The 16,344-nt window shown below is 35.5% G+C and overlaps 1 protein-coding gene across 2 annotated transcripts in view; it reads right to left on the reverse strand.

Moving 5' to 3' along the window:
• Positions 1-16,344, reverse strand: part of LOC128920512 (ATP-dependent Clp protease proteolytic subunit) — a 35,646-nt gene that overhangs the window by 15,897 nt on the left and 3,405 nt on the right. For both annotated transcript variants that reach the window (XM_054227902.1, XM_054227901.1), the window contains exon 2: positions 6,121-6,537. In XM_054227902.1, the coding sequence (XP_054083877.1) occupies positions 6,121-6,537 (417 nt within the window). The remainder of the gene's footprint in view (positions 1-6,120; positions 6,538-16,344) is intronic.

Below are 16,344 nucleotides of genomic sequence, written 5' to 3' on the forward strand. Positions count from 1 at the left end.
ACAGACGCACATTGGGTAGCAGTTTAATAACCTTGTATTCTATTATAAAATTGATTTCGATGATGACTCCATAATATCCTCATTCCCTGGAATCCAAACACATGCACTTTTTCCACCAAAATTGTAACTGTGTTTTGTTAATACACCTTAGATTAGGGTGCATGGCTATTCCGAACAAGAGGAGGAATACACTTAGACTATAATTTTTTTTCAATATTTCTTTATTTATTGAATCTGCTTTTTATTTAAGCCTAACAATAAGTTATAAAATCTTAAATCTATTTAAAAAACTAGACAAGCTCAAACAAGTGATTGAACTGTATTGGTGAAACGTTGCTCTTTTGTATGCAGGCGTGTTCTTTTTAGGCGTGTTTGATCGCAGGAATGTACTAAAGCATTAGCCAATGGGTTTGGGTGATCACGGAGTTTAGATATATGTATATTTCAATCTGCTGTCCTCTACTGCTTTCTTTACCATAGGGATACCAAGATCTTTATGGATATTTTCATTGCGAATGTACCATGGTGAGCACGTGATTGATCTAAGCATTTTCGATCGGAACCTTTGTATTATATCAATATTAGTTTCACAAGTCGTACCCCACAGTTGAATTCCATACATCCAAATCGGCTTTATGACCGCATTGTATAAAAGCACTTTGTTGCTCTAATGGAGCATTTGTTACGACTTACTAGGGCTGTGTTATCCGCAAAAGTGGATGTCAATACGTTATTAGCTATTGGAATGTCTGCTGTATATATTATGTACAGAGTAGGGCCTAATACACTGCTCTGAGGTACACCAGCCCTTATTGCTCGTTCTTCTGATATGAAATCTGCTACTTTCACTGTAAATTTCCTATTTATTAAATATGACTTAGACTATAATGACAGTCCTTTGGGAAGTCAGAAAAATCCCTACTTAGACCTTAAGGCTCGAAAATCGCAGTGAACCTTCTACAAATCTGCTTATGTGTTTTACTTCTAAATTCGCTAATTCGCGAGGATGTTCAAAAAACTGAGGACGAAGAGCTCCAAAGACTTCTTACGATTCCTTGAGTCAGAAGGATCTAGCCACTGACCAGCGCTTGCAGGAGCACTACCTTTCCTATTGTGATTTTCTACTGGACATTTGGGCTTCAGCTGAGCAGCACAAGCGCTGGTCAGTAGCAAGATTTTTCTGACCCAAGAAAAATCTCGCCATCTTACGATCTATCGACATATTGGGAGCTCTTTGCCCTCAGTAATATTTTTTTCTTAGGTTGAAGGTGTCATTGTCCCATTAAAAATTGGAACCAGGTGCTAGCTACAGAAGTTGCCTGGAAGAAGACGAGGTGGAAACATCTCAACACTTCTCTTTGAATGATAATTCTCTTCGACGCTTGTCTAAGTTTTATTATTTTGTACTACCGCGCAGGTAGGAAATTAAAACACAAAAAAGCTAACAATAAAGCAATGGCATAATTTTGTACTCGATCAGGCATGTTCTGCAAATCGTTTTCGGGCAATATTTTCACATTTTCCGTTCTCAAAATAAATCGTTGTTTTCGATTTTTTTTCGAACATCGGCAAATCGTTTTGTCGCCCTGTTCTGCGAATTTTAACACAAATCAACGGTTCATTTAAGAAACATTTATTTCAATGTAAGTATTTAATGAAATCAAATAAATATAAACCAAATAGCTATATATGTGAAAGTTGTTAGGGTCGGCTTTAGTATAGTATCCCCCGATTTCAGAGTTAAAATGGGTATGGTTGGAAAGAGGACGATCTCCAGATTACGAATATATATAATAGTTGCCGCAGGAGACTTATAGTTTTCGAGATATTCGCATTTAAAGTTGAAAATTTCACAAATTTTATGTGGCGATATTTCGATTATTACTTAACTTTTAATTTATATAATACGCTTATTATACACTAACACTTCACTAAATTGTTTCCACATACTTATTTTATATCAATTGGTTTAATATTTGCTTTAAATAAGCATTTTAATTTTTAAACAATTTTGTTTATATGCACAATAACCATGTTGACAGATATCAAGTGTTGCCAAATCTACATATTTTACAAACGAATAAAAGTTAATAAAAAAATTACATGATTTATAATACATTTATTCCTGTTTCTTGAAAAACCATGATATTGGGTGGACCAGAGTTATTTTTCAAAAGCGCGGCCGAAGGCCGCAATTGCAGAAAAAAGAAATACGCGAAAGATTATTATTTTTATTTTCATTTGTTTGGTTATGGCAATACTTGATATCTGTCAACCTGGTTATTGTGCATATAAACAAAATTGTTTAAAAATTAAAATGCTTATTTAAAGCAAATATTAAACCAATTGATATAAAATAAGCATGTGGAAACAATTTAGTGAAGTGTTAGTGTATAATAAGCGTATTATATAAATTAAAAGTTAAGTAATAATCGAAATATCGCCACATAAAATTTGTGAAATTTTCAACTTTAAATGCGAATATCTCGAAAACTATAAGTCTCCTGCGGCAACTATTATATATATTCGTAATCTGGAGATCGTCCTCTTTCCAACCATACCTATTTTAACCCTGAAATCGGGGGATACTATACTAAAGTTTCCCCAGTTGTTATTTAAACTTTAAGGGGAAACCATAAAAATTCAAAACAAGAGCTAATTTTAGTTCAATTTATGGAAACGCATGAAGATTTAGCACGCAATTTTTCAAAATCGATAAAGTGGCGTTGAGGAAAAGTGGAAGGAGCTAACCACATTGCTAAATGCTGAAGAACCACCCCAGAAGGACGTTAACGGATTGAAAAAGTAAGTGGTATGTGATAGATTTGAGCTGAATTTTTGTCTTTAATTGTTAAGATATGGTCTAACTGAAAGGGGTGCATTCGCAAAAAGGTTGTGCATAACAATTTGGAACAAGCGGTGGACCCTTCAAGAATCATATCCTCTCAAATAGCGAGGAATATTGCCAGGATTTGTGGAATTTTCGCGCGATGGCATTCAGGATGCTATACGATTTGGGCCTGAAACAAGCTTCAACGCTAGGGAACTGGAGGAAGAACGTCCACAGACAAGCAGGGAAGCCAAAGTAACACCAAGAGCGTCAAAACAACCACGAGTTTCCGAAAATCAAGACTCGCTCCAAACGTGCATGACAAAAATTTCTAGAACATTGGACGAAATTTGTGAGTGCCAGCACAAAATGATGCAACAACAAGAAGAAGGAAATGACGATATTCGACGGCTTTGTGGCGCCGTTGAAAAACAAAATGAATTGTTGGTAGAGCAAAATCGTCTAAAAGCGCAGAGTTTAGAGAGAAGGCATCATATCCGAATGGAGCAGTTAAATCATGAAAAAGTTAAAATAAAATTGAGAATGCCAGATATTGAGTTATCGAAATAAATACGCATCAATTACATACAATTTTTATTTTTTACCTAGATTATTTAAACTCTTGCTTTCCTCATTTTCAGCTATTTCCTCGTCAATTTTATCGGTTTCTAACCCTGTTTCTGGTTCGATATCATCTATTTGATAAGTTCTACATATGCTATATAGAGCCCAACAAACATTAATTATCTTTGTTACTTTTAGTGGCGTATACAGCAAGGTACTTTTTAAACAACGATAACGAATAATGTTACATGCCTTTGCGTGTTGCTGGTTGAATCTGAGTTCTGGTGATTTTGGGGTGGGGTTTCTATATACAGTAAGTAAGAATGGTTCTATACCAAAGCCAGAATCTCCCAGAGCCAAGACCCTCGATTACCAGTTGCGAGAAATAATATTATTTTGCACTACTCATACTGAATACAAAACCATCATGGCTTGCGTCAGAGCGAGTTGTATCTACTCCTCGTATTGTCATATCAGAATCACAAATCTGTAAATCAATTGCAGAAAAATTAGAAGTTTTCTAACACTATAAGAATTCACTCGTACAAACATCTCTTTTTTGCTGAAAAAACCTTTTCTGTTAAAAAAAAGATGTTCGTTTACAAATGGTGTTACCCTAGCTACATGAGTGCCATCAATGCATCCTATCACTCCTGGTAATCCAAATTTTTGCACAAAATGAAGTTTGGCTTTTCTGGACATTAATAATTTCGGATAAAATTTTGGATACATTATCGGTATCCTTTCCAACTGAACGTTGATATGAACCTTCAGCGAAAAACCTTAGACTTGCCGCCAATTTTATAAGATTAGGTTTTCGTTGAGTATTTCTAAAAATGCATGCTTACTTAACCGATAGCTGGAAATAAACCTGAAGCAAAAAGAAACCATCTCAAGTCGACAAGTACAAATGTTTTAGCAAAACTTACGTGGAATACAATGCAGAAAGGGATTTAGAATGGTCTCTCAAATGCCGACATAAAATTACCATAAAAAATAACATTGTTTCTTTAATAAAAACTTTATTTTAAATTTTTTTTAATTTTGAATCAACAAATTCTCTTTTATTTGTTTTGTCAAACTGTCACTAAGAAATCAGCTGTTTCGAAATGAAATTCGAAATCAAATGAAATCGTACGAATTGCAGAACACCTAAAACAAAATCGTACGAATTGTAATTTCGGATCCGAATTGAAATCGCGCGATTTCCAGAACATGCCTGTATTGGCGATACTTGTGTTTTGGTGTTCTTTGTTAGTTTTTGCATTGCCTTTGCACTTGTGTCAATTTTCTTGAAATAATGAAAGTAACCATCTTTGATTAAAAAAAAAAAAACACGTTAAACTGAAATAAAAATGCGGAAAGTGAAAAATTTGTTTATTCTCAAGGTGTAAAATCATTCTTGACAAACTGTAAATAATAAAAAAAAACTAATTTAGGTTGCGACTTCGCCACATTATTTAAATCTCGTTTTTAGTATAAATGCATTCTGTAGTCGTTTCAGTTGTAAATGGTCAACTACAATACTGATCAGAGAACTGCATGAGTGCCTAATTTCCGTACTTAGAGTAAGCTTGCTTCAAAAGTGATGGCGGTGTCCACTCACACTCATAGACATGCATTGTGAGCTAACATCTACTCAAAGAACTATGAGTGGAGAAGCTACTGAGCCAGTCGAATACTTGCTATTGCATATTAATTGTATTTGTTTTACACATTCTTCTTTTTGATTTTCACTGACAAGTGGTGATCATACTCAAGACTAGCAAAGGAAAAAGCAAGACACACTCATCACCAGTAGCGCGTGTACTTGAGTGTTTATTATTGTATTGTTGTTCGTCTATTCTTTTTTTGTCGTGCTTCAGTTTTTTGTGCGTTGTTTATTAAGAACTGCAAACTTTTTTGTTGTTTTATGTATGCTGAAGCAAGTGTGTCATTCGTTGTGGAACATTTCCTGCAAGAACAATGTCAACCTTTTGACTGTTCGTACGATAATTAGAATTATAAAAATGTTTATCATGTAAAATTGAAATATTTATATCCCTTTTTAATATAGTCAAAGTTTGCTTTTGGAAAAAAAGCGATTATTATTTCTTGTCCATGCATATACACACTAATTATTGTTTTGTTGATCATTTGACCTTCAGCTGTTTCTTACAGGGGTTTAGCACATGGATAACGGCGTCTTCGGCTGCTCGATCTGCCACTCGTGTAAATCACATACAAAACACACAAAACGAGCGTGCAAAGAACAATAAAGTATTAAATGAACTCAATACTCAGAGAGTTGCTAAAATTTGAGAATGTCATTTACTCAAACCGCTTTTTTTGTGTTGTCGCTCAGCTTAAGTAATAACATGAATAAGCAGAAGAGAGTTAGGTGTTTCTTTAACCGCTTTGAGCTAAGTGGAAAAATTCTGTGAGTGTGAGTATGAGAAATATGCGAGTAAGCACGCGGTGTATTTTGAGTGGCGGTGCACTTCTGCGGGTCTCTGATACTGATTATAAAATATAAAAAAATAACGTATAAATTTGGAAAATTGAACATTCCATTACACAGTTTTATTTAAAATTCCTAATGAAACATATGTACCGTATTTATAACCCGTCAAAAATTACTGTTTTCTGACCGTATCTTTTATGAAATTTCAAATATATTTGTTCCAATGTATAGAACCAAAATATATGCATATATAATAAAGTAAAAAAAAAATAAGCCCACATACCTGTACTCCTCCAGAAGGTTGATGTATCATGATCCGAGCATTAGGAAGGGAATATCTCATACCTGTAGTACCTGCAGTTAGCAGTAAAGAACCCATAGAACAGGCTTGACCAACACACCATGTTGAAATTGGAGGTTTTACATACTGCATTGTGTCATATATTGCCAGTCCTGCAGTTACAACTCCGCCAGGAGAATTAATATACATGTGAATTGGTTTATTAAAATTTTCAGATTGAAGAAATAACAGCTGAGCCACAACTAAAGAACTTAAATCATCATGTATTGGTCCCATTACACACACAATACGTTCTTTTAATAATCGTGAGAAAATATCATAAGCGCGTTCTCCTCTACCCGTTTGCTCAACAACCATAGGAATTAGATGAATATACCTTTTGTTTGACGTTGTTTGTTCCTAAAACAATACAATTTAGTATATATATTTATACGAATATATGTATGTATTATAATATCAAATCATTATTAAATCTGATTGAAATTATTATAAACAAGTAAGGAAGGTCTAAGTTCGGGTGTAACCGAACATTTTATACTCTCGCAATTTATTTATTTAACTTTATTTATATTATATAATACACAATTTGACCCACATATGCGTCATATATATTGTATAAAGTTCATTGAAAGTTGGAAACCCTAATATTAGGTTAGAAGCACCGAGGTCCTCATGTTCGATATATGGGGCCTTGAAAACCTATGGTCCGATTTCGGCGATTTTACGAATGGGGCTGCCACACTATAAAGGTAGTATTTGTGCAAAGTTCTGCACCGATAAACGATTCAGATCATCTTCAAAGTTCTGGTATATAGGAAGTAGGCGTGGTTGTGAAGCGATTTGGCATATTTTCACAACATATCATTGGGATGTAAGGAAACTATTACAAACCAAGTTTCATTGAAATCGATCGAGTAGTTCCTGAGATATGGTTTTTGACCCATAAGTGGGCGATGTCACGCCTATTTTCCATTTTGTAAAAAAATCTGAGTGCAGCTTCCATCTGCCATTTCTTAAGTGAAACTTAGTGTTTCTGGCGTTTTTCGTAACTGAGTTAACTCACTTTTAGTAATTTTCAACCTAACCTTTGTATGGGAGATGGGCGTGGTTATTATCCGATTTCACCTATTTTCATGGTGTGTGGTGGGGTACGCAAGAGAACCGACTGCAGAAAGTTTGGTTTATACTGTTTTTTTGGTTTGCGAGATATATACAAATAACCGATTTTGGGGCGGGGCCACGCCCACTTCCCCAAATAAATTACATCCAAATATGCCCCTTCATAGTGCGATCCTTTGTTCCAAATTTTACTTTTATAACTTTATTTATGGCTTAGTTATGACGCTTTATGTGTTTTCGGTTTTCGCCATTTTGTTGGCGTAGCACTGGTCCGATTTTTCCCATTTTAGAAAGCAATCCTCTCACGGTCCCAAGGAAAATGTGTTCCAAGTTTCATCAAGATATCTCAATTTTTACTCAAGTTATCCGTTGCACGGACGGACGGACGGACAGACAGACATTCGGATTTTGAATCGTCTCCTCACCCTGATCATTTTGATATATATAATCCTATATCTAACTCGTTTAGTTTTATGACTTACTAACAACAATTATGTGAACAAAACTATAATACTCTCTTAGCAACTTTTGTTGCGAAAGTATAAAAAGAAGTTCCAAGACTTCTCGTTAAAATATGGATATACAAAAGTTTTTCTGCATGATAAATAGATAGTCCAATTCAAATGGGTTACATCTATTGTTTACAATTGAATATTCAGCAATATGTAAAATATTAGTATTTTTGGAATACATTTTTTAATGTTGTCTTTACGTATTCAATAATATTGGTTGACCTAATATGAGGGTTAAGTTGAAAATATTTATTATATTGTTTTTCACTATTAATAAAACACGTAGAAAAATTTTTTCCACGTAAATAAGTCGAACTTTGTTCCTTTGTGTAACTCTTATTGTTTTTTATTTAGTTTACAGTTTATGTCTTAATAATTATCTACACGTTTCCAAATCATCCTATCATCCAAAAAACAATCTGATAGTTATCATATCGGTAATGTTAACGAAGGAGTAGTTCCTCAAATCTCATTCTGTCAAATAAGTACCCGGAAATTCTCATTTTAAATTTGCCCGCTGAGAATATTTCAAATTTGTTTTTTTTTCAGGTTGGCACAACTTCAGCCACTTGTTTACGGCGTCATTAGGAACATGTCAACCTTTTGTATGCGTTGCAATTTGTATATGCCCCTCTTTGAACGATTCATAATATAAAATTTACATAAACATTTCTTTCGTATTATAGTAGCATGATTCAATTATAAAAGGTTTGATAAGTAAACAGCTTTCCCACTCTTTTTTGACAACACTTCTGCGTTAGCAAAAAAAATATTGTTTTTTTTTTCGAAATATCTTCAAAAAAATTTTCAAAATCTTTAATACAGTAACAGATTTTACCAATACAAGGGGTAGGCAATACTGTTTAATTTTTATCTGTTTTTTTCGATTTTTTTTATTGACATTGGATTTTTACATTCCGCAAACGGAAAAATTGTTTGATAAAATGAAATGTTTTAGTAAAAAATCTTTTAACCGCTTCGGTATTATTCTTATTCAATTGCATATATCGAGATGCTCATCTCTTTATTTGACTTAATGAATTTAAAACATGTAAGATTGAATAAAAACTAATCTATAGTCCAAAAGAAGTTCCAGTCGATGGTCCAGGATGAACTGTGACAAAAACCAATGTGATATAAAGCGAGTTAATTTCAAATATAAGGCAAAACAAATAAGGAAGAGCTAAGTTCGGGTGTAACCGAACATTTTATACTCTCGCAATTTATTTATTTAACTTTATTTATATTATATAATACATAATTTGACCCACATATTCGTCTTATATATTGTATAAAGTCCATTGAAAGTTGGAAACCCTAATATTAGGTTAGAAGCACCGAGGTCCTCATGTTCGATTAATGGGGCCTTGAAAACCTATGGTCCGATTTCGGCTATTTTTAGAATGGGGCTGCCACACTGTAAATGCAGTATTTATGCAAAGTTCTGCATTGATATATTCACTAGTGCTTACTTTATATATTGTAAAGTAAACGATTCAGATCATCTTCAAAGTTCTGGTATATAAGAAGTAGGCGTGGTTGTGAAGCGATTTGGCCTATTTTCACAACATATCATTGGGATGTAAGGAAACTATTACAAACCAAGTTTCATTGAAATCGGTCAAGTAGTTCCTGAGATATGGTTTTTGACCCATAAGTGGGCGACGCCACTCCCATTTTCCATTTTGTAAAAAAATCTGAGTGTAGCTTCTATCTGCCATTTCCTATGTAAAATTTAGTGTTTCTGGCGTTTTTGGTTAGTGAGCTAACCCACTTTTAGTAATTTTCCACCTAACCTTTGTATGGGGGGGGGGGCGTGGTTATTATCCGATTTCTTTCATTTCTGGACTGTATAAGGAAATGGCTAAAAAAACGACTGCAGAAAGTTTGGTTTATATAGCTCTATTGGTTTGCGAGATATATACAAAAAACTTATTTGGGGGCGGGGCCACGCCCACTTCCCCAAAAAAATTACATCCAAATATGCCTCTTCATAGTGCGATCCTTCATACCAAATTTTATTTCTATAGCTTTATTTATGGCTTAGTTATGGCACTTTATGTGTTTTCGGTTTTCGCCATTTTGTGGGCGTGGCAGTCGTCCGATTTTGCTGATTTTCGAAAGCAACCTTCCTATGCTGCCAAGAAATAAGTGTGCCAAGTTTCATCAAGATATCTTAATTTTTACTCAAGTTACAGCTTGCACAGACGAACGGACGGACGGACGGACGAACGGACAGACAGATATTCGGATTTGAACTCCACTCTTCACCCTGATCACTTTGGTATATATAACCCTACATCTAACTCGTTTAGTTTTGGGTGTTACAAACAACCGTTATGTGAACAAAACTATATTACTCTCTTTAGCAACATTTGTTGCGAGAGTATAAAAAAAACAGATGAATACAATTATAAGAAAGTTAAAGTTAAAAGGGTTATAGCAAGAACATTTGTTGGAGATAACTAATATAGTTAAATAGGCCCAAGTCAACATTAATGTTTGCTATTTAACTACTGACTTTCCAATCGTCCTTCTTTGTTTTCACAATTGTTTATTTCACAGAAGGAAATTGGGACTATATCCTCAACTCTGGCTCTTTTTGTAACTATCTCGATAAAAAATTATGTAATCAATAAACTTTACTTATGCATTGTTAGAATCTTCCTAGCGCTTCAATTGAAGCGAAAGCACAATGTGTAGGTCAACTTCTGCCAGACTATATTGTTTGTAGGTGTCTGATGATTTATTATAAAGTTTAAATATTAATTTCCGAAAATAAAATTAAATGTTTGTTTCATGGAGAACAATTTTAAATATTCGATTCTCTATGACTTAATATTAAATAGATAGTAACTCTCTGCACTGGACGTGCAAAATAAAAAAATTCAAACCATTATTAGACCATTATTATTATTGGACATATTTCCATGCTACTTATTAATTTTAGATCGAGAATAGTAGTATATTTTACACTACTTAAAAGATATTATTAACTACGTTCACAAAAAAAGCGAATATTGTTTTTTTTTAACGCAGTGTCAAATCTATGCTGTCACTACTTACCAAACCTTTTATAATTGAATCATGTTATAGTAGCTGTTAAAACTGAAGTGCTGAACACAAACACGACGTAGCGACGGCTGATTACAAATGCCGCTTTCAAGCCGGGGTCTTGGACATTTTGAAGACGGCAGCGACATATCAAACAGCAATTTTATTGTTGCCGTCCTAAAACCTTTCACTTCAATAAAATTTACATATTTAGTTTAAAACGAAATTATTTCTGCAAAAAATGTAAAAATGGGTTGATTTATTTATTTTAAATAATCGATTGTTATTATAAATCATATATAAAAGATATTTTACGCTTTTGCTAGCAAAATAACGTCATACTTGTTAGAACTTTGAATAATTTTACATTTCGCATATTAGTGGCAGCTCTACAGCGGCCATTGTCGCCGGAAAAATTAGAAACATTTCTAATTTGGCGACAGCGAAGACTTCAACTATTTTGTCGCGAAGTCGTGCTGTTATCTAAAAAAACTCGTCGCTTGTCGTCGTCTATGTGTTCAGTACTTGAGAGTTTTAAGAAACTGTTATTCATCATTTATCAAGGAACCAAACTCATCAGAGGAACGTTTTTGCCTTTGTTATGTAAAGTGGCGTTTTATACTAGAAAACGCCGATACTGCCTTGAGGTTACACTTTTAAAAGCAATTGACTGCATTGTTCATATTATTTATTAACTTTTAATCAAAATATAAGTGCATAGTGAAATGTAAGTATTTATTCATGTCCTAGCAAAGCTTTGAATGGCTATGATCATATTAATAAGTGTATCGAATATTACTATTTTTTATCACACCTGTGAGCTGTCCTACCAGCATGATTCTTCCGGGTGAGACTCTCTGGTAGCACTGACGGATGCGTACCACTGCAGTAGTCCGAAAAATCTCATCTTAAGACTTCAGTGTGTAAATTATTCTATACAGCAAAGCCGAATGTGTGCTAGGAAGAATTGGGCAATTCTGACTTTCTACAAGAAAAGTTTACTGGTCAAGAAATAGTTCCAGAAAATTCTGCGAAAACGTCACCTGATGCGGCGAGGTTGCATAAAACCCTAACTCGAGGTGTAAATTATACTATTATGACTATGAAACTTCCGGATAGGTCCTATCCTAATCAATTAATTAGCAGAGGTCAGAATAAGAGCGCTGATAAAAACGCACTTCCGGGACTCTGGCAATATAGATGGTTAGGACAATTCCGCATTAGAGCTGCTCCTCAAAGGGTTCTCCTTAAAATAAATTGTAATTTTCCACTAAAACATAAAAATATAAGATTTTTGCGCGACAACTGATTAGAAACGAAAATATATTTTCAGCAGCAGAGCAAAGTATGCTTGAATGAACTGTAAGTTCGAACCCTGGTTTCTGACCCATAATAGCAATGTGATTGCAGCGCTTTTATACCATCTTTACAATAAAATTTAGAGCTTTTGGTATTATTCCTTATTAAATTCTGTATGAGAAATAGGCGTGGTTAAAATCCGATTTCATCAATTTTGATAGTGGATAAAGGAAATTACGCCATTACTTCGCTTATCTACATTACCAACTTTCTTATGATGCTTCTGTACATCATGATGCGAGTATAATTAATTCCCACAACTGCTGGTTCTACGTTACCGGAATTGATCTGAATATTCCGGCCAATAGCTGTTATTACGCGATCTAACCCTGTTTTGATGTGTAAGTTTTAAATTTAAATGTTAATCACTGAAGCAAGTCCATACAACAGGGTTGTCATCGAGTCCAACCCGGTGTTTGAATAATTTTTATGCTACGTATGCGCTAAGAGGATCTATCCAAATTCCACTATGGTTATATGCAATTCATACAATGGATGGAGCCATTTTATCAAGGCCAGAACAGGTCGCTTTAAAAACCACAGGGGGTAGAGCACAAGTTATGTATGTGGCCTCATACTGTCAACGCACAACTGCGATTACGGCCTCGACGGCAGTGCACCTTGTTTCCGCATTGCCCCCCACCCTCAGGGAGTGGCCATCTTAGGGCCTCTACGGTCCCCAAGAGCTCAATTAGAAAGCATGATTCCCAGTCTGAGAAAATTTCCTCACCAAAATACTCAATCTGTCGCTGATCTTTTAAGAGTATACCCGACATGTAGAAAATTGGAAGAGTCCCTCTTCTGAAACCTGAGAAACTCACCAAGGAAATCTTAGGTCTTGCTACCCTCGACTTTCATAAACCACCTGAACCTAGTGAAACACAGCACGGCTTCCATAAAGTGCACAGCACCACTATAAAGGTGCAGACCCAATGATAGATAGATAGATATTGATTTTGAGGTAAGCACCACGACCAGTGGTCTATTGTGCCCTCTCCAAGTCTACAGCGACTCCATAAGACCCAGTACCCTGAAAAATTCCAGGATAGTATTAGGGCTTAGCGAGACGATGCGCCCCTCTGTTGGGATGGTATATCCTAAAACTTTGCTCCTGCTTCTGTGAAGCGCTGCACAATCCAGCAGTAAGTGCAGGGGAGTTTCGTCCTCAATGTCACAGAAGCGACAGGTCCGCGATGAGACCAAGCCCAGATTATTAAGCTGTGTCCTGGGCTTACAGTGGCCCGTGTATATACCCACCAATACCCTTAGTTTGCACCTTGGGAGGTTTATTAAGCACTTGAATCTTTTGGTGTTATAACCTCCCAATAGGCCTTTTGATTGACGCAAACCAGCTGAATGGCGCCAATGCTCCTCCCTAACCCTTTTTTCCTCTGCCCGGAACATATCCCGGATAGTGTGGGGGCCCACTGCCAGAAAGGGTTCTGGTCCATTCGGTATAGTTGCAGCAGCTGTAGGAGTTAGCTCGCCTGCAGTTTCGTTACCTTCTATCCCCTTATGTCCCGGCACCCAGATGAAGTGAACTTTGTTGCACGATGATAGATAATTTAGTCTATCCATGCACTCTCTAACCAGGCGGGACTTCGTTTCGTATGAGGAAAGCGCTATTAGTGCCGCCTGGCTATCGCTCATGATGGCAATTCTCTCGTTATAATACTTACGCTGAATGTTTATTTCAGCGCACCGGTATATAGCAGACCCAATGCTGGCTAGCTTTGCTTGCTTTGCTGTGAGAACTGTCAAAACTGAATAGAACTATACTAGAGCATATGAAAAGAGATGAAATGGAGCTTTGCTTCAAGCTTTTGAAATTTGATATTGTAACTAGGGTTACCAGTTTGGGCGAAATGTACCAATTTCAGTAAGGTTTGTGTTGCTACATTGGCACAAAAATTTATCACATATTATATTTAAAATATTTGATAAATGTATGTAGAAATGTACAAAGAGTTTATAATAATATAATATTTAATATAAAACTATTAACATGTTTTGTTTCACTTTCTGAAGTACAAATAATTAAGTGTGTGGCAACAGTGATTGTGAGATTATTTTGAAAGCAAAGTCAACGAAAGCAAGTAAAGCCAGCCAGCATTGGGTCTGGACCTTAACACTTAGCGTCATAAAAGCTCAGATAGTTCATAGTCTCAATCAGAAACCATCCTGTAAGAGAAACTAGTAGCGCTGGACCTTTTAAATGCTTTTGGCACGACCCATTTAACAATGCTACTAGAAGATATATAACAGACGTATCATTTCGAGGTGGAATTTAGAAAAATTAAACAGAGGGTTACACAGTGAGATGTCATCACCCCACAACCACCAGAAGGCATTTAAGTCACCTTATACGCTGATGGTTACATTATAATAACGCGGGCACTGGAATGGATGACATGTGTTCAAAAGTGAACGACTATAACCTCAACCTTTCTCACTTCGTCTCTGCGCTGAACCTGATACCCTCTCTTGCTAAATCCACGGCGATCCTATTTACCAACTGGACGACGAAAATTCTCAAGTCGCTAGCCAGTAGGGAAAAGACAAAGAAACGTTGCTAGCCACATCACAATCGGACGACCGTCGTAAACTATGATGCACCGGCATGTTCGAAACAGAACTGGGGCCTTAACACTAGATTTACGGAAACCGTCGATTTGACGGGTTTGCGATTTAATTCTTAAAAATTAATTTTAATTATTAGCATACAGCCAAGGTGGAGTTTATATACAGTAATCCGGTAAAATTTTAGTTATAAATTTAAAGTTTTTTCTAAATAATTTAGAACAAAACCGCCTTTTAACACATCCGTCAAAATGACGGGTTTCAGTCGGTAAATCCAGTGTTAAAAGAAATATAGTCATGTGAATTTATACATTACCCACTCTTACATACGGAGCTCTGGTTTGGTGAACAGCACTAAATAAACAATATAATATCGAGAAATGAAGTGGAATACAGAGGGAAGCCTGTGCATGATTTTTTGTCGATTAACATCCCAATTGTTTAAAGCTACTGGCTACATATTACGATAGGCTGTCCGGCTCAGTATCCTAGAATACGCAGATAACAGCCCCAAGTTTAATTTTTGGTCAATTATTTTAAAAGGACTTGGCAGCATTGTTCACATGTGATTGACAATTTATGCAGTTAACATTACAAAAAAGTGAACAAAAAATTAAAATGTTTTTTGTTATGTTCACCATATTATATTTTGAATATTTTTAAATAGATTTAAAAGATATTTCGGTTAACCAAAGCATTTTCGTACTTGTTGGCTGCATTTTAAATTGATCAACTGCTGTCCCTCCATATCTGAAGATTTGCGCAGCGATACGATTCCTTGCTGAAGGTAGCTATCAGAAATTCCAAGCGAATGACTGTGGAATTTCACATTAATCCAACAGAAAATATGCCAAAAGTATATAAAATATAACATAAGTGTAAAAGCAAATTACTATTTAAAATAATAAATAATAAGCAATGAAACAGAATTATCAGTTGTAATCCGAATACAATTAAAGTATATTTATTACTTTACTCAAAACTACAGTCTATAATGAAGAAACTGGTCTTGATCACGTAGCCTGTTTTTGACAAATAATATTTGTGTACTAAAAAATGGCGTCTGGCGATCAGTAGCCTGTCATATTCGCCAGTATCCTTTCTTAATGTATTTTTCAGTCTACAGTAGCTCAGTATATACAGTAGAAAACCTTTTTTTGTTTACATTAATTTTCATCTTTTAACACACCACCGAGGCGTACTTGGGTTGTGTGCTACGCTTTTTTTGCTACAATTGTGGTAATTAGGGTGTTGTGCTAGCATTTAATATTCACAAAACTTTTGAAGTCCGATAAACAGTACTTAAATAATTATGATGAGGATTGTCGTCTCGCAGTGGAGAGAAAACAGACTGCCTACCTCGCAATGTTGCGATCGACCCCAACACGAGCGGGATGGGAAAGATACCGAGAGCTGAAGAGGGAAGCGAGACGCATCTGCAGACAAAAAAAGAAAGAGGGCGAAATGCGTGAGTATGAAGAGCTTGACAAGCTGGCCGACAGGGGTAATGCTAATTTTACGAAAAGATCCGGCGACTAACTGAAGGTTTCAAGACCGGAGCACACTCCTGTAGGACCCCCAG

Source organism: Zeugodacus cucurbitae, chromosome 3 (assembly GCF_028554725.1).
Source record: "Zeugodacus cucurbitae isolate PBARC_wt_2022May chromosome 3, idZeuCucr1.2, whole genome shotgun sequence".
Taxonomy (NCBI): domain Eukaryota; kingdom Metazoa; phylum Arthropoda; class Insecta; order Diptera; family Tephritidae; genus Zeugodacus; species Zeugodacus cucurbitae.